The 18,984-nt window shown below is 32.6% G+C and overlaps 3 protein-coding genes and 1 long non-coding RNA gene across 5 annotated transcripts in view; 2 read left to right on the top strand and 2 right to left on the bottom strand.

The window, feature by feature from the left end:
* LOC143192492 (uncharacterized) overlaps window positions 1-14,838 on the bottom strand; it is a 43,182-nt gene extending 28,344 nt beyond the window's left edge. For both annotated transcript variants that reach the window (XM_076397871.1, XM_076397870.1), the window contains exons 1-10: window positions 14,438-14,838; window positions 11,119-11,478; window positions 10,856-11,062; window positions 10,583-10,798; window positions 9,742-10,128; window positions 8,424-8,774; window positions 8,129-8,376; window positions 5,155-5,467; window positions 4,461-4,646; window positions 2,527-2,692 (exon numbers count right to left, since the gene is read on the bottom strand). In XM_076397871.1, the coding sequence (XP_076253986.1) occupies window positions 2,527-2,692; window positions 4,461-4,646; window positions 5,155-5,467; window positions 8,129-8,376; window positions 8,424-8,774; window positions 9,742-10,128; window positions 10,583-10,798; window positions 10,856-11,062; window positions 11,119-11,478; window positions 14,438-14,827 (2,824 nt within the window). In that variant the 5' untranslated portion in view covers window positions 14,828-14,838. The remainder of the gene's footprint in view (window positions 1-2,526; window positions 2,693-4,460; window positions 4,647-5,154; window positions 5,468-8,128; window positions 8,377-8,423; window positions 8,775-9,741; window positions 10,129-10,582; window positions 10,799-10,855; window positions 11,063-11,118; window positions 11,479-14,437) is intronic.
* A 384-nt stretch (window positions 14,839-15,222) lies between these two features.
* LOC143192514 (uncharacterized) lies at window positions 15,223-15,912 on the top strand. The gene is made up of 2 exons (XM_076397913.1): window positions 15,223-15,597; window positions 15,651-15,912. Exons 1-2 carry the CDS (start codon window positions 15,255-15,257, stop codon window positions 15,842-15,844), a joined length of 537 nt encoding a protein of 178 aa, XP_076254028.1. The 5' UTR covers window positions 15,223-15,254; the 3' UTR covers window positions 15,845-15,912.
* A 58-nt stretch (window positions 15,913-15,970) lies between these two features.
* On the top strand, window positions 15,971-18,245 carry rept (RuvB-like helicase 2 rept). The gene is made up of 10 exons (XM_076397883.1): window positions 15,971-16,071; window positions 16,231-16,344; window positions 16,440-16,554; window positions 16,669-16,825; window positions 16,880-17,082; window positions 17,138-17,326; window positions 17,385-17,497; window positions 17,555-17,769; window positions 17,827-18,074; window positions 18,135-18,245. Exons 1-10 carry the CDS (start codon window positions 16,066-16,068, stop codon window positions 18,164-18,166), a joined length of 1,392 nt encoding a protein of 463 aa, XP_076253998.1. The 5' UTR covers window positions 15,971-16,065; the 3' UTR covers window positions 18,167-18,245.
* On the bottom strand, window positions 18,186-18,724 carry LOC143192520 (uncharacterized). The gene is made up of 2 exons (XR_013004794.1): window positions 18,585-18,724; window positions 18,186-18,350 (listed from the first exon to the last, which is right to left on the bottom strand). It is a non-coding gene; the product is annotated as an uncharacterized LOC143192520 (long non-coding RNA).
* Window positions 18,725-18,984: the final 260 nt, after the last annotated feature.

The following is an 18,984-nucleotide window of genomic DNA, read 5'->3' as shown; positions in this document are numbered from 1 at the left end:
AACCGTTCGCACACGAAGGGGTGACGAATCAAGATCAGCTCGATGTTAGCACTATCAGAGGTCAAATATGTGAAATGTACAAAAATAGTGAGCAGTTTTTTCAATATAAACATCATTTAATACAATTCTCTGAAATAAAAACTATTCAGTCAGCATCGAAGAGGTTTAATGAAACTTTCAGACGTTGCTTTTAAAAGAATACAATATTTAAAAGCATATAATGAAATCAAAACACTTATTATTTTAATTTGTGTATTTATATATACCCAATATTTGCTCATGGTAAGATGATAATAAAAATAGTGTTAAGACAACTAGAGTTGATGGTAAAAGGTAAACATTGGAATAGCAATTGATTAGGTTTTATAAGTCATAACATGTATTAATAATTCATTGCAGATATACTATGCTTCATGCTGGAAACAGGAAAGGTTAATACACCTTCGGTTTAGACGACCTCGACCAGACACATTGAAGAAAAAATCGAGAAATGATGGAATCGTGAACAAGCGCTCGATAGATTGCATATGAACAGCTTAGTTATTCACTTGACTGAAACTTTCTGAATATGAGATTATGATTCAGTGCTGATTATTTCCAAGACAGAGTGATGATTTTTTTTGTTCTGGCCTATAAACCAGGCGGTGGAATGCGTGACGCATACCTGGTCGCGGAGACTTGCCCTGGAGTGACAAGTTGGACCGGGTTATGTGGGACTGCCTCTGGGCTTACCAATACACTAAACCGAAACCGCCTCACAGTTGACCCTTGTGGATCACTACTGCTACTGCATTAAATTTGGGGATATGGCACCCGCTGATCAGGCAGCCGTTATTGGGCACGAGGGCCCGGCGATTCTATTGATTCGCAAACCTGAGTTAACACACAACTGGGTACTGTTGTATGGGGGCAAAAGTTATGACTGTAGCTATGGATGAGGTCGTTTCAGCCTGGAAAAGGGGGGGAGCTTGGCGGTGACGCGGTGCTAAGCTTCCAGCATGTCAACCAGCTCGCGAACAAGCGCGTTTTCAAAAGAACTTGAGCTGAGTTGTTGTTTGTGGAATGATTGAGATATGAAGTGCTTGATTTCTGGAGTGTCAGTTTCCCTATGAATTTGATTATTTCTGACAAACCATGGAGCGTTTAATATTTTCCTGAGGAGCTTATTTTGGAAAACTTGAAGCCGTTTGACCTGGTTGGGTGTAACAAACTTGAAGTAGACATTAGATCCGTAGAGGAGTACGGACCGAATTAACATCTTGTAAAATAAGCATTTGATGGAGATGGGAAGTCTGCTAGAAGGGCAGATCAGAGAAGATAGCAGGTTTGCTATCCCCGAACCTTTTTGGATTGCTTTCTGGATTTGGGAATGCCAACCGAACCGCCGGTCGAAGTGAAGACCTAGGTACGTGACGTTATCCAGCGACAGAGTGATGAGAGTGGAAACAACTAAAGGTATGTATATTTTAATATACGATAATTGTAGGAAATCGTATTTTAGAGTGTGAAAGATTTATATCCATTAGATATATGTGTAATTGTTCAGAATATGCATGAGTATTTGGCTAAAGTGTGTGAGGAGAGAAGAAATACCAACTGTTTTGCAGGTATGGTAAATGCATTAGAGAGAATTTAGTGATTAATTTAATCAAGAATGGTGTACACATGTAGTAGCAGAAGAAATAACAGTGATATCAAAAAGACTTGACAAGGAAACACACCATCGAAGGAAACTATAACCAAATGTAACAAGGTAAATATGCTCTCTAATAAAAATAAAATAAATTACTTGGATAAATAATTGTAAATAATAAGGTAGATTAGGTCTTCAGGGGGATACCAATAGGTAAAAGAAGCGCCTAAAGCTCTACCTCATGGGTGGTGTGGAAAAGAGTTCAATATAAATAAAATTAAACAACTCTAACCTATAAATTAATGTGCCTGTATAATTAACTGTAGTTTAAATTATTCGATAATATATGTATTAGATGTACTATAATGTTAAAATAAACTACATATATATTTGATAATATTTTTGTGTCGTCATTTTATTTAAACTGGAATTTTGTTATATAACAAAGCCAAAATAAACTAAAACTCAGAGTTGATACGGCAACATTGCGACGTTTTGACGTCATAAATTTAGATGACGTATGTCCACAAAAACTTTGGTTAGACTATATATTGGTTTGGGAAACTGTTTGTTTTGTGGCTTTTGGAATGGCTTTTTATGGTTATTTGTGGAAAGGAAATATGGTAAATGGGTTAATCTTGCAGAATTATATGTTTCAAATTATTACCCTTAGTGATTCAACAATCTGTCTAATGGTTAACTCAATACAAACTCAAACAAAACTCGATCTTTTTAAAATGTTATAGTTATATAATATCAGTAGAATAAAGTGACATATGCACCAAATCATTACATATTTGTTATTGAGTGTCTTTTAAATTAAAAAGTTGATCTGTAGGAATATAGAACTACCCACTGAATATATTTTTGTTGTATTGCCTTACTTCATTTACCTCTTGGATTGGTTGAAAAATAAGAATCGGTAGCTGGGATGGCTGATAAAGTTTTTGTAACATTCTTAAGCAGCAAGAAAACACTCTGCATAATATCCGTGTCTTTTTTAGATAACTCGCTCAAAACCGCACCTACAGAACTTCTAAGTTTTTTGACACTAATATCCTACAATAGAAAATCATTGAAGTAGCATTTAACGTTCGTTGTACAAATAAGTCTTGCTCGTTCAAGAAAAAGATCCTGCCAGTTAAGTAACGTAAAATTGTCTGACTTCAACCATTAACAGGTCAATTGAAAAGTCCCCGGCCTACCATAGTAAAATACTTTTTTTGGTAAAATTAGTCTTTTTTGGTCAACCTAATTCCCTTCAAGAGTGATACACTGATTATAGCGACCCTCCAACTTTTCGATACCATTTTTGTAGTAAGATTTGCCCTTTGCTTCAAAATAGGCCTCAGTTTCGGCGATCACTTCTTCACACGAAAATTTCTTCCCAGCAAGCATTCTTTTGAGATTTGAGAACAGAAAATAGTCGCTGGAGGTCATATCTATAGAATACGGTGGATGAGGAAGCAATTCGAAGCCCAATTCGTGGATTTTTGACACGGTGCATTGTCTTGGTAAAGCAGCACTTCTTTTTTCTCAAATGCGGCTGTTTTCGGCGATTTCGTCCCTCAAACGATCCAATAAGGCTATGTAATAGTTGCTGTTGATGGTTCTTCATTTTTCAAGGCAGTCACTGAAAATTATTCTATGCACATCCACACTACCATAGTAAAACACTTTTTTTGGTAAAATTAGTCTTTTTTAGTCAACCTAATTCCCTTCAAGAGTGATACACTGATTATAGCGACCCTCCAACTTTTCGATACCATTTTTGTAGTAAGATTTGTCCTTTGCTTCAAAATAGGCCTCAGTTTCGGCGATCACTTCTTCATTCGACGAAAATTTCTTCCCAGCGAGCGTTCTTTTGAAATCTGAGAACAGGAAATAGTCGCTGGGGACCAGATCTAGAGAATACGGTGGATGAGGAAGCAATTCGAAGCCCAATTCGTGTATTTTTGACACGGTGCATTGTCTTCGTGAAGCAGCACTTCCTTTTTCTCCAATACGGCCGTTTTCGGCGATTTCGTCCCTCAGACGATCCAATAAGGCTATGTAATAGTTGCTGTTGATGGTTCTTCCTTTTTCAGTGCCGTCAATGAAAATTATTCCATGCACATCCTAAAATACAGCCGCCATAACCTTGCCAGCCGACTGTTGCGTTTCTCACGCTTTGGAGCGGCTTGGTCGTGTGCAGTCCACTCGGATGACAGTCGATTGGATTTCGAAGTGAAATGATGGAGCCACGTTTCATCCATTGTCACATATCGACGCAAAATCTCGGGTTTATTACGACTGATCATCTTCAAACACTGCTCCGAATCATCAACTCGTCGTTGTTTTTGGTCAAAAGTGAGCTCGCGTGGCACCCAGCTTTCTCATACCCAAATATTCGTGAATGATATGATGTACACGTTCAGTTGATATCTTTATCCGGGTTTTTGCTTCAACTGTATTTTTCTCTTCAAAAAGCACTATTTTATCAACACGCGAAAGTATCTATTTTTTCAATTTATACACGCATCTTTTGAGGGTGAGGGCTAACTAAAAAACTCTAAACATATGTGTCAGACCGGAGACTTTTAAATTGATCTGTTATATTATCACATTAGCCATCTGCTGATAATATAATCATCAAATTATAACATCATAAAAATGTCTGAAATTTTAAAGGCTCTATAGCACTAGCTGTATTCACCAAAAAATGCTCATTCCGAATATTACCTACTGACTCACTCATAGCCGTGCAAAGAAGTACTTCAGTTTTTGTTTTCTGAATTATAAAAAACTTCAAAACTTATTTCTACACGCTCTTCATAAATTTTCTCACCCTTTTCAAGTGTCCAATATCGAATAATGTGTCAACCACTAGCTTAAAGTAGTAGTTACTGTTTTTCAAATTACCCATGTAATAACTGGGATAATCTTTAATTTCTGGGCTTAGATACAACCGAATCTTTTTCCGCTGATTGGGAAACAATTTAATAAAACCGTAGTTCGGCTCGATCTTGATACACTAAAACGAATCCATGTTTGATTGTATAATTCATCATTCTGTTAAGGGGTTATACAACCATTTTTTATTGACTTAAATTTTGCATAATTTGTTAAAGAATGATACCCAAAAATTATTTTAACATAAAAACTAAAACAACCTTTATTTCATATATTTTACAGCACTCTAAAACTCTTGTTAGTTTTGTTTGGTATACATTACTTACACCTTTTACAGTATATACAGTAGTGTTCTAAAGACTATTTCTTCCTTAAAAATGAATTAATTCAATTTAAACTACTAGTAACTTCCAGATTAAAAAATAATTAAAATTATATTCTTATAAATCTGAAGAAAGACGTATTAATACATAAAAATTTCACATAAATCCATATTTCAATTTTTTCAGAGTGCCAAAGTAGTATAACCCCTTAAATTGTAATAATGTAATAATGCACATATTTAAAAAAACTAATCGAATATCTACCTAACTTCTAAATTATATTTATACTATTAAATGTATTCTTACCTCTGGCAAATTTAGGAAACCACATATCTGCGTTGTATACGTATTATTAATCAAAAACAAATCCGTGTACACTGTTTCACATACTGAACAGGTTCCCATATCTAACAGGACCGTATTGAGAAAATTACTTATATTAGCAGTAAAATTCGTCGATATAGTGATATCGTCAGAATTCGTTAAAATAGCATATATCGGGATTTTTAGGGTCGGATAATCTTGGTACGATTTGGTTAACAGATTCAAGTGTATCGGGAATTCCAGTATTGATGTACTTTTAGAAAAGTATTTTGAATTATTCTTGAAAATATATTCACTAAAAATATACAGAGAGTTAGTTGCTTTAAGATTATATGTGGTCCAACCTCCAACTTCAAAGACATACTTTTCACTAATGAGGTGTTATAATTGGCGTGATTATTATAGAATTTAATCTGCTTACTGCTTTAATTATAGAGCTTCATTTTAATATGAACTATATAAAAATCCATTTACCGTAATACTGTTGCAGAAACTAATATCCGGTCTAGCTTTACAGCAGATATTTATATCAGTAAGGTTTTATATATTTCAAAATTGAAAAAAGGAATAAAGACGCAATTTCATATATATTTCATATATATATGTTTCAAGACTAAAAAAGAGATAAACAACGGATACTATATTAATACATATATGGCAGAAGGTATTTCAAGTGTTAAAGAAATTTTATAGAATGGAATATCATATTAATGTATATTATACTAGTGGATATTCCGAGACTTAAACAATCGGTAAAGAACGGTGTATCATATTAGTGTATGTTATGCTGGTAGTATGTTACATAGCTGTAAATAACGGCCTATTATATTTTAAAATTTAAAATAACTGTGTTTACTTAAAGATTTAAAAATGGTAAAGAACGAACCATCATATTAGTGTATATTATGTTAATATATACTTCAAGACCTATAGTAGCTTCAAGGAAAGGTATATTACATTAGAATATATTACTTAGTGTAAACTTTAAGATTTTAAAAATCGTAAAGCCATTTATGTTATAGATATCATATATAATTTGAGTATATTATGCTAGTATATATTTTGACATCTACAGTAGCTGCAAAGAAAGGCATATCATATTAGAATATATTATGCTAATGGATGTTTCAAAACTCCTAGTAGCTACAAGGAAAGGCATATCTTATTAGAATATATTATGCTATGAGATATTATAAGATCTATAACAGCTGCAAAGAAAGGCATATAATATTAGAATATATTACGCTAATAGATGTTTCAAAACTTATAGTAGCTACAAGGAAAGGTATATCTTATTAGACTATATTATGCTAATGGATGTTTCAAAACTTATAGTAGCTACAAGGAAAGATACATCATATTAGAATATATTATGCTAGTAGATATTATAAGATCTATAATAGCTGCAAAGAAAGGCATATCACCTTAGAATATATTATGCTAATGGATGTTTCAAAACCATATATAGTAGCTACAAGGAAAGATATATCATATTAGAATATATTATGTTAGTAGATATTATAAGATCTATAATAGCTGCAAAGAAAGGCATATCATATTAGAATATATTATGCTAATGGATGTTTCAAAACTTATAGTAGCTACAAGGAAAGGTATATCATATTAGACTATATTATGCTAGTAGATATTATAAGATCTATAATAGCTGCAAAGAAAGGCATATCATATTAGAATATATTATGCTAATGGATATTTCAAAACCATATATAGTAGCTACAAGGAAAGGTATATCTTATTAGAGTATATTATGCTAGTAGATATTATAAGATCTATAATAGCTGCAAAGAAAGGCATATCATATTAGAATATATTATGCTAATGGATGTTTCAAAACTTATAGTAGCTACAAGGAAAGATATATCATATTAGAATATATTATGCTAGTAGATATTATAAGATCTATAATAGCTGCAAAGAAAGGCATATCATATTAGAATATATTATGCTAGTAGATATTATAAGATCTATAATAGCTGCAAAGAAAGGCATATCATATTAGAATATATTATGCTAATGGATGTTTCAAAACCATATATAGTAGCTACAAGGAATGATATATCATATTAGAATATATTATGCTAGTAGATATTATAAGATCTATAATAGCTGCAAAGAAAGGCATATCATATTAGAATATATTATGCTAATGGATGTTTCAAAACTTATAGTAGCTACAAGGAAAGGTATATCTTATTAGAGTATATTATGCTAGTAGATATTATAAGATCTATAATAGCTGCAAAGAAAGGCATATCATATTAGAATATATTATGCTAATGGATGTTTCAAAACCATATATAGTAGCTACAAGGAAAGATATATCATATTAGAATATATTGTGCTAGTAGATATTATAAGATCTATAATAGCTGCAAAGAAAGGCATATCATATTAGAATATATTATGCTAATGGATGTTTCAAAACTTATAGTAGCTACAAGGAAAGGTATATCTTATTAGACTATATTATGCTAGTAGATATTATAAGATCTATAATAGCTGCAAAGAAAGGCATATCATATTAGAATATATTATGCTAATGGATGTTTCAAAACTTATAGTAGCTACAAGGAAAGGTATATCTTATTAGACTATATTATGCTAATGGATGTTTCAAAACCTATAGTAGCTACAAGGAAATGTATATCTTATTAGACTATATTATGCTAATGGATGTTTCAAAACCTATAGTAGTTACAAAGAAAATTTTAAGACAACCATCTAATAGCTTCCAAGTTTTATGGAAAAATATGGCCAAATTACCGGTGAATAGTGTAAGTCTAACGATATAACCTCAAAAATATTATGAAAAGTATGAAAGATAATGTCTATCTTCAGTATGTGAGATCAAAACAAGAGCCTTTACACCCGAAAAAAATCGCAAACTTGTATCAATTTTTCTACTTTCAATAATCGTAACATCATAATTACTTACCAGACGAAAAATTTCAACCACACGACTCGTCTTTCTTGCGACCGAAGGTAGAACGTCGAGACATCCACCTCGATCATGTCCGACAGGTCTTGGGGAACGCGAACCGATATCGCCTGGTTCGTGTTGGACGAGTTAATGACTTCAAAGTTCAGACGGTAGCAGGAATTGACGTGACACGTTCCAAAATCCAGCTGCGCCGGTACCACCGATATAAATATGTCGGTTGTCTCCGCATACACTGATATCTCCTAAAATACATTCCTGTCGAGCTGTCCACGGCCATATGATCAGTTACCTGACAACTAACGCTATCTGCGGAGTCTTCTGAACATCCGTCATAAACGTTAACCAGATACTTTTCGAAATAATTACCCACGTACGAGGGCCTGCGGAAGAATACTTTCAAATCGATTTTGGTGCGACCTTCAATTGTTAGATAGTGTTGTTCGAAAGAAAAAGTGTTGTTAATATTTTGTAAGCATTCGTTTAAGATACTCTTCACGAATGTTAATGTTTCGTCATCGGTACTACGCTGTTCTGGAACATCATAATCATCATCATCATCAGCAAGTATGTTATCCAAGTCGAGAGGGTCTGGATTTTTCTTAATGTAAATGGTGCATTGTTTTTCTCCATTGTTATGTAACTAGAAATTGATATTAATCTTAAGTTTTATGTACATATTAGACATATCTGATTTTTGGATATATATCCAAATATATATATATATATATATATATATATATATATATATATTTATTTATATATATATATATATATATACGTTGTGACGTAAAATTGAACCTTACGTTTTGTATTTGAAACGATATTAACACGGTAAGTAACTTAAGATACTATTAAATGATTATATTTAATTTTAAGCAGTGCTGTTTTGTTGGAACTACTAAAGAGTTATGGTAGTTATGATTTAACGATTCAAAAAAAGTATGATCATATAAAGTTAAATTTTACATTATTTGTAGGGAGAATAAATCAATGTGTCTTAAAGTTAAAGAATCGTCTGTGCCCTGTTAAGGTATTACGTTTTCGCAGCTTTTCAGATTCATAATACAAACGTCAATCAATTCACTTTTAATTTAAAAAATTTCAATTAATATGAAGTGGTGAACTCTAAAACACTGAGAAGTGTCGGTACCCGATGCGAAACAGTAACCATCTGCTAGTAAATCTTGCTTTATATAAAAAAGCTGTTGTAAATCCTTTAAAATTAATTTATAGGCCTGATAAAATTTGACACTAATATGGTTGTCACTGTCGGTAACGGGGTAGTGTTTCCAATGTCAAAATAACATGCACTAGAAAAAATAAACCAACAGATGGCCCATATTATATGGGTCACTTAATTAAAAAATTAATGTACATTTTAATTAGAACGTCATATCGTAAAATTAGGTTTATGTCAACAACATGACCTTCAAATATTACCTACCATAAATTCATACCCTACATAATATAACAGAAAACTGTTGCATAACAACAATTGGGTATGACATATCATTGTTTTGAATTATTGAGAAAAGTATGTGTTGATCTTGCATATATAGAACAATTCAAAATATCTTGTAGTTGTGCAAATAATAATTTTCACTTACCTTAATGATTTTGAAATCTTTACTATTAGTTCTCCATATTGGTATTTTACCAAATTGTATCGCATTAGGCTTCACTTGTAACTCGGCACACTTTGGAACACACATTACTTTAAGTTCTATTTTGTAATACCGACATTGTCTGACGTTATACGAGAGAAACACCGCGGTACCTCGATAGGCTTTACATTTGTCGAATGGCGTAAAGTAGACCGTAAAACTAACACTACAACCGGGGTATAGTTTCACTATGCCAAAACGATCAATTCTGAATCCGATCTCGTCATAAGGGTTTTCGAACAGGAATTTTTGAAATCGGAATTTCTTCACTTTCGCCGATCTGTTGTACACACTAATTCTTCTGTTGTAACATTTTCCTTCATCAAAATTCTGTAAAAATAGCATTAACGATATACACTCATTGGATTCATTATATTATTCTTAAAAACTAACTTCAATTGTTATATTTTTGACGTTTACGGTACGTATTACACAACACAAAAAAATACAAAAATAAGCCTATTAAAAAAGATTAATTTTGCATGTATGCATTTGTCAAAATAAATAATAATAATTATCCTATGTTTAAGAAAATTAATATCAGTTAGTTTGTTAATTGTCTATTAGCGTTTTCAGTAATAAAATATTTATTTTTCGAACCATACGGCATAATTGTCAACTTTTGACATAAATAGTACAATTTACACAACAAAAAATGCAATAAACATTAAAAAGTTTACTTAAGTATTCTATATATTGTGACACAATATTCATTTTGACAACTATACAAGATTTTTGATATATATAGTACGTTTTACACCACAAAAATTCTTATTAATATTACCTGAAATAAAATATTGGTGGGTTTGGACTCTAGTTCTAGGTCTATTACGGTATTATTGTCGATATTATTTCGATTTAAGTCCTTCTCCTCCAATATACCGTCAAAAGTTTGAAACTCTTCTATCAATTCGATTATATTATTTAAATTTTCGGCAGTAATTTTTTGTCTGGGGTTTATAACTGGATATGCCGGTAATTCGAACTTTGAATCAGCTTTCTATAAAATATAAAACAAAATACGTCAATTCTCTTTGGGTTGTCTCGTTTACATTACCTTAAGCTTTTTCTTCGGTGTTTTATCTTTTGTTTTAACGGGTTTCTGTTTCTTTGGTGCTTTCTTGTTTTCCTTGGGTTTCTTAGTTTTTTTAGTATTTGTTTTCTTAGCTTCATCGACATTGATATCATTCGGACTTTCTATTTTATTTTCAACTTCCAATGGTTCTGGAGGTTTTTCTTCTTCTTTTTCTTCTACTTGTTCTTTCTTTTAATAAATTTTAATATAAGAAATATAAGAAATATCTTTAGATTAATACCCACTAGTTCGATTTTCTTTCCAACAATTTCCATTCCTTTAATTATTCTTTCTGTCCATTTGCTTTTCTTGGCAGGCATTTTAGATTTTAGTCGCATTTCTCTCTTCAGTTTCTGTTCGCTGGTTAGTTTCTCGAGTATATTGATGAGATTGTTTTGACGTCTGGTTCTTCGATTTCGTATATCGTTTTCCAGGGATTTTAAACGTTGCAAGATAAGATCTTTGGTTTTCTGATTGACTAGGGTCAAGTCAACGTCTAATTTATTTGAATATTTTTGTAAAATTTTGTTTTCTTTCGTTCTGATTTCGCGCAGTCTGCTTGTTCTGGTGCACGTGTATAGTTTCTTAGCATAATCTATTTTCTCCTTAAAATATTTATTAAAAAACATTACCAGGTGTACCGCAAAGTCATTACCGGTTTTTCTAATAGATGTCGCTAGGCTTAAGTATGCAATGTTATTGTTTGACACATATGTCATTTTATTCTATTGACATCAAGCTTCAAAGCTATACATGATATCTTTTGAGCAAGTAACACCGTCATAGATTTATACCTTTTTGAAAATGTCAAGTTTCGTGAAAACGTGCTTTTGCGACACGCATTACTAAAAGAACTGAAAAGACACCTAAAAAGAGACCTCAGAAATTTGAAGATGCGAAACTCCAAGAGTTATTGGATGAAGGCCTAGCCCAAACTCAAAAATAATTGGCAGATGCGTTAAATTCAACCCAAGAAACGATTAGCGACCTATTACGAGCAACGGGGAAAATCCAAAAGATGGTATGATGGGTGCTACATCAATTGAATGACGGGAAAATGGAGCATCGAAAAATCCTTTTTAAAATACGGCCTCAAAGGTATGATCCGAAATCATTTCTACATCGAATAGTGATGGGTGAAAACGTGTTAATAACTTGGCGAAGTCGACCGACCGACTCCAAGGCCTATCTTGATTGCAATACTCTGTATTTGGTTGGACCAGAGTGACGTGGTGTATTACGAAGTGTTAAAACCTAGTGAAACGTCAACAAATGATGAATTTGAACCATGCATTGATCGAAAAACGTCAAGAATAGGCCCGAAGACACGATAAAGTTATTTTGCAGCACGATAAACCACCGTCTCATAAAGCAAAACCGGTCAATGAAGCATTGATAGCACCTGGATGGGACATATTATCACACCTGCCGTGTTCTCCAGACCTTGTCCCGTCCGACTATTAACTTTTCGGGGACAGACGCTTGCAGAGCACCACTTTTCGAATTCAAAGAAGGTAGAAAATGGTTCGATGAATGGTTTTGCTCAAAGGACAAACAGTTTTTTTGGGATGGCATCCATAAATTGCCTGGAAGATGGGTAAGTTGTATAGAATCAAATGGCCAATACTTAGAATTAGAATAAATACTTTTTTCCATTTGCTTGAAACTTTGGAGTTAATTTGTACCGAAAAAACTGGTAATGACTTTACAGTATATATGATATATAGAGTGTGTATGGAAAACGTGCTTTAGCTGTGAGGGGGGAAGGAGACGACAATGCTGATGTTATTACTATCTATTTAAGAGGGCGAATTTAGGGAAGACGAAAGTTGGACAGAATCATTAGAATTTCTTTGATTTGGCCTTAATAGTGCGACATATCAAAAGGCCACAAAAGAGCTGAAAAAGCTAATAAATAAGGAACAAAATCAAGGAATTCAAAACTATTTATAAAACTTAAAGTCAACTGATGCAACGGAATATTCTCTATGGAAAGTAACAAAAACGATTGAAAAACGTCAACATAATCCACCCATTAAAATTGACAACAATACCTGGGCTAGGAATGATAAAGATAAAGCGGAAGTTTTCTCTAAACATTTAAAGACAGTATTGAATCCGTACCCGTCTGAAATATCCGCAACAGAAGAAAATAACATAGTTGAGTTTCTTAACACTCCGTTTCAAGTGGATCTGCCACATGACAAATTTACCGTTAAGGAAGTAAAACAAACAATACATAAAGAAAACAATTCTAAAAAGCTCCTGATTTTGACCTAATAACGAAGAATCTTAAAAGAACTGTCAGGAAAGTGCATCAAAATAACAACATTTAATTTAATTAATGTTAAATTGAAAAAACTTTTGCCCCATACGCACTTTCAACTAATGAAATCGTACCTCACAGACAGATATTTTATTGTCAATCAGGGTGACGAATATGCTTACGATACAGCGGTTTTATCATCACACGAGTATCTAATATCAGCCACAAGAAACCTCACCTCTGACATTTACCCTTTGTAGAAGAACATGTCCATCAGTAAAATTGGAAAGTCATGAACTTCCGTAAACAGACAACGTTAAATATCTGGGAATGCATTTCGATCGACGTATAACATGGAAAAAACATATGGTGACAAAATGCAAACAGCATGGGGTTAAACTAAACCAAATGTATTGACTGATAGGGCATAAATCTAAATATTATTAGATAACAAGGTTTCGCTCTATAAGTCGATACTTAAACCCATTTGGACCTATGGTATTGAACTGTGGGGTATTACTAGCAAATTTAATATGGATATCCTCCAGAGGTTCCAGAATAAAGTGCCCATGCCTCATATTACGTGTCCCACAAACTGATTAGTACCCATGGGTACCCAATAGTACCCATTACGAGTGTGATTCGGAGTGCTAGTGCGAAGTACTCTGAAAGACTATTAGTGCATCCTAATACACTCGCCATACAGTTAAATGTACGCGATGACAGTGAAGTGCGTAGGCAAACTGCCATACGAACTGATTAATAGACACATAGAGTGAAATTTAATAATCTCACTCTACGTGCATACTAATAATAGACATGTTAGGGTAGTTATATTATATAACTGAAATCATATAATACTTATTGCCCACGGGCAGATTGTTGACGTTCTAGGAGATTAATATAACAAATATAACAAAAAATACAGTAGGTGACGTGATATGCGACTTTTAACACTGATATGTCTCGAAGGGAAGACTTCATGTCATTCATAATTCTGACCATAGTTCAGCGGAAAAATTTATAAAAAAGAAGGTACAAAAAAATAATAATAAGATTAGATTTATAACGCAGGCGATTTTTATGACCCAAATCATATATTGAGGAAAAAAGACCAAAATGTACTGAAATATACCACAAAATCGTTTTTCAGCAGGTAGAAACCGGCCAAAAATTATTTTGAAACACTCATATACCCCACCGGTCGTATTCTCCAGATGTTTCTCCGCTCGACAGGTCCGTATCCTTTCCGAAAGATGACAAGAGAAGTAACTAATATTTAACTTTTATTTGCTCACTCGTATAATTTGAATGCTCTTCTCTTGTTTCATAACTATCTCTAAATTCCTCTTCCTCTGTGTATATTTTTCGAACTGTCGTTTAAAAGCATACATCTTCTTTTGTTCTTCCGTCAACGAGTAAGTGTTAACGTGTTGCTCATCCTTACGTTGTACGATTATATCGTTCAGATCGTACTGTGTGGAAACAGTTTCCTTAGTTATACTCTGCTTCGCCTTTACATACTCAGAGTACTCTTCGGAATTAACGAAATCGTCAATAAATCCGTACAGTTCCTTGGTCCTTCTAGCGTTTTCGTTATTTAGATATTCGATGGTTTCATTAACTAGATTTTCTGTTTCTTCGACGGTTTCGGTGTTAAAACATTGGCTTTCGCAAGTGCACGACATAACTGTCAACGTTTGACGTTTTCGAATAACAAACAATTACTAGTAATATGTCAAATATATAAGTATTAATACAAATGTAATGTACAAAATCCGAAAACGTCACTCATATATCTTAGTAACCCAAGTCTTATATATTTCTTAAGCAGATATTACAGGTAAAACATAAAAATCTAAAATATTAATATAGAGCCACCTAATATAATGACATAAAGTAATGTATTGCATGTTGCAAATATTTAATGATCGAATAATCATTCGATTCTTTGTTACGATTATTTCGATTATAGATATATCGATCGTTGACATATACTGATTTAGCAACATCAGAATCTACTTGAACCAACTTGTTAATAACATGACAGTGACGTAAGTGTGACATACGTATTTTGATTGAATATTAAATGGTAGATTGAAAAATATTATTTTAATGGAAGTGTCCGTTCCAGCATTCTCAAATTTTTGGTTGCATTACAAGAAGATTCTGTTAATATGCGGTATTGGCTTCACTTGTTACTTAATGAAGAAGTATATCGATAACCGGAAAAAGTTGCAACTCAGGAGAGAAAGGAAAAGGATTAAAAATTTTCCATCGATAGAGGAAATACAACGATTCATTGAAGAATTGCCTTTTAATGATGTAAAAGCAAATAAGAATGTTACTTTAAAAGATTTGTTAGGGGAATTGTCCGAATTCAGCGAAGATGAAGACTGGAAAGAGTTAATTGCGAGTGTCCATTCTATGTACAATCAGGAGGAAAATGTCCAGTCTGGTAATACATTTTTCTCGTTATATAATTTATATAACTTCGTGCTTTGTATATAGATCATAATTTTGCCATCTATGAAGACCCTTGTATTGTAAATGATTCACCATCTGATTTGAAAAAATTACAAGAGATAGATAATCTATTATTTAATGAGGTTGATATTGAAGAAGCTGTAAATAATTTTTGGGAAAAGGACAATATTGAACAGGATGTTCAGGATAATGAAGAAAATCAAATTATTAGCCAATAAATTAGTTTTGCAACCTAATAAATATGACTAATCTTTAATTTGTTAATTTTGTATAAAACAGGTTATAAATATTAAATTAATTTCAGTTGGTATAAATGTTGTTCCTAGTAACTTTCTGTTTTCATTAGAGCAGTTGTCAACATTTTGTTTGCAATTTTTGAATTTCGAAGGTTCTGTGTTGTAGAGCTCATTTTTTTTATATATATAAAATAATAATCACAATGGCTGTAAGTAAATAATAATAATTACATTTATATTATCAGATTTACATCAATATAGATATACAACTAACTTGTATATTGGGTTACTCGTTTTTATTATTCATTCATAACCTTAAAATTTTAAAGCCGCACCAAATATTTATTTACACCGTGTTTTCTTCCCAGGTTGCTGCTGCTGCGAAAATAGCCGAAGTGCGTGAGACAACACGCGTCGAGAGAATAGGGGCTCATTCCCATATTCGTGGTTTAGGTTTAGATGAAAGTCTTGAAGCCCGTCATGTGAGTGCATAAGATAGTTTTAGTTAATATATCTGTAAATATTATGAGTTCGAGATCATGCGTCTTAATAATACATATAATTATATGTGTTTTAGGTTTCTCAAGGTATGGTTGGTCAAGTTTCAGCTAGAAGAGCTGTTGGTATTGTGTTACAAATGGTCCGAGAAGGACGCATAGCAGGTAGAGCTGTTTTATTGGCAGGACAGCCTGGTATGTATTGTTTAAATAAAATTATGTTAAATAAAAATAATCTTTAATAAAAGGTATTGATCAAACACGCAGTATTGATTTGTATATAATATTATCATTGATTAAATGTTACAGGTACTGGAAAGACAGCTATTGCTACTGCTCTGGCAGCAGCTCTCGGACATGACACTCCTTTCACAAGCATGGCAGGTTCTGAAATATATTCACTGGAAATGAGCAAAACAGAAGCTCTTACCCAAGCCATAAGGAAGAGTATTGGTGTAAGAATTAAGTAAGTTTTCCCATATATTTAATGCTCCATTTATTACTAAAAAAAAATTTGTAGGGAGGAAAGTGAAATTATTGAAGGGGAAGTAGTTGAAGTTCAAATAGAAAGACCGGCAACTGGTGTTGGTACGAAAGTTGGAAAACTTATTTTAAAAACAACGGATATGGAGACTGTTTATGATTTGGGTGGTAAAATGATTGATAGTATTTTGAAAGAAAAAGTACAATCTGGAGATGTTATTACTATTGACAAAGCTACAGGTATGATTTGTTGTAAAATATAATTTGTTTGTATCTGATTTTAATTAATTATTAGGCAAAATTACCAGACTAGGCAGGTCCTTTGCCAGAGCTAGGGATTATGATGCAACAGGACAACAAACAAGGTTTGTACAATGCCCAGAAGGGGAATTACAAAAAAGGAAAGAGGTTGTTCATACTGTTACACTTCATGAAATTGATGTTATCAACAGTAGGACACATGGTTTTTTGGCTTTATTTTCTGGTAATATTGTTACATACATACACTGAGTTATCATGTATTTATTGACTGATTGTTGTAGGTGATACTGGCGAAATTAAACCAGAAGTAAGAGAACAGATTAATGGTAAAGTTGCTGAATGGAGGGAGGAAGGAAAGGCAGAAATTATTCCAGGGGTACTGTTTATTGATGAGGTAATGAAGAAATTACAGCAAAATTACTCTCATTGATATCAAATATGCTTTTTGTAGGTACACATGTTGGATATAGAATGTTTTTCATTCCTCAATAGAGGTTTAGAAAATGAAATGGCTCCCATAGTTATTATGGCAACAAATCGTGGAATTACAAAAATAAGAGGAACTAATTACAAATCTCCCCACGGTATTCCACTGGATTTACTAGACAGGACTATAATTGTACCGACTACGCCATATGATGAAAAGGAATTAAGAGAAATTCTGAGGTACATTACACCTATTTTTTATCCCTTCTTTTCATTAAAAAGTCTTTTTCTGACCAGCATTCGTTGTGAAGAAGAAGATTGTCAAATGGCTGATGATGCCTTGACTGTACTTACGAGAATCTCCAAAGAAACATCACTGAGATATGGTATGCAACTCATAATGACATCCAGTTTAATTGCAAGGAAACGTAAAGGCCATGAGGTGGAAGTGGAGGACATTAAAAGAGCCTATCAACTATTTTTCGATGAAGGCAGATCAGTGCAATTCCTGAAAGAATATCAAGAAGAGTTTATGTTTAATGAAAGTATGTTTTTCGTTATACGTACCAATTCCATTTCTAATATTTTATTTATTTATTTTTTAGTGGAAGAGGAAGAAAAAATGGACGTGAACTAAACCTTATTCCTACCCGATCTTGATATTTTATGTTTCATGTATTTTTAATTGTGAAAAATACAATTTAAATTAAGAATCACAGTGTTGTTTTTATTTTTATTGCAAGTATTAGAGTTTGAAACGCTAATATTTGCGTCTTCTGGAGTGTTGGAACTTAACATTATTCTTCACCAATTGGTTTCCTCTACAAGAAGTAATTATTACTGTTGATATAATGTAACCTATAAAAGTCCGTGTTTAAATAAGTTTATTGTATTATAAATGGGGGTTCATTGAAACAAAATATTTAAGAATGCAAAAAATAATTTTACGAAATTAAAAACTAAATACACTTTTAATCAGTGAGGTTTAGAAAATGAAAAAAATTATAACTTAATCTGACAGAACAAATAGTAAAGTTTGGGTGACAGTGACTTACAGCGCCATCTCTGTAAATGTAGAATATATTTTCTTATTATCTAAATACTTCCAACAAATGTGTTAAAAAGTTGTTACCAATGAAACACATTAAAGGGTATTTGGTATCATGATATTCGGGGCTTGTGTTGCGTATCTTTTCTATGTTGCGTATTAAACTGACAACTGTGATTAAATTAGAGACCGCTCGTTTGAGATTTAACTTAAACCGATAGTTTAAATAGTAAATGTCAAGGTGACAGAGACTTTTCTAGAGTTTTTTTCAAAACACTGCCAGAGCTATCTCTACAAATACATAATAAACTTTCTTATTAATTAAATCTTTAATGCTATAAAATAATTATGAATGAAACATATGTCATTCATTTTATTATCAAGGCTACAAGCATCGCTATTCATAT

This window comes from Rhynchophorus ferrugineus, unplaced genomic scaffold (genome assembly GCF_030347505.1).
Source record: "Rhynchophorus ferrugineus isolate W39M unplaced genomic scaffold, kcgeb_rfMv2 rfM3, whole genome shotgun sequence".
Classification (NCBI taxonomy): domain Eukaryota; kingdom Metazoa; phylum Arthropoda; class Insecta; order Coleoptera; family Curculionidae; genus Rhynchophorus; species Rhynchophorus ferrugineus.
This window is presented reverse-complemented; position numbering and strand designations above follow the sequence as displayed.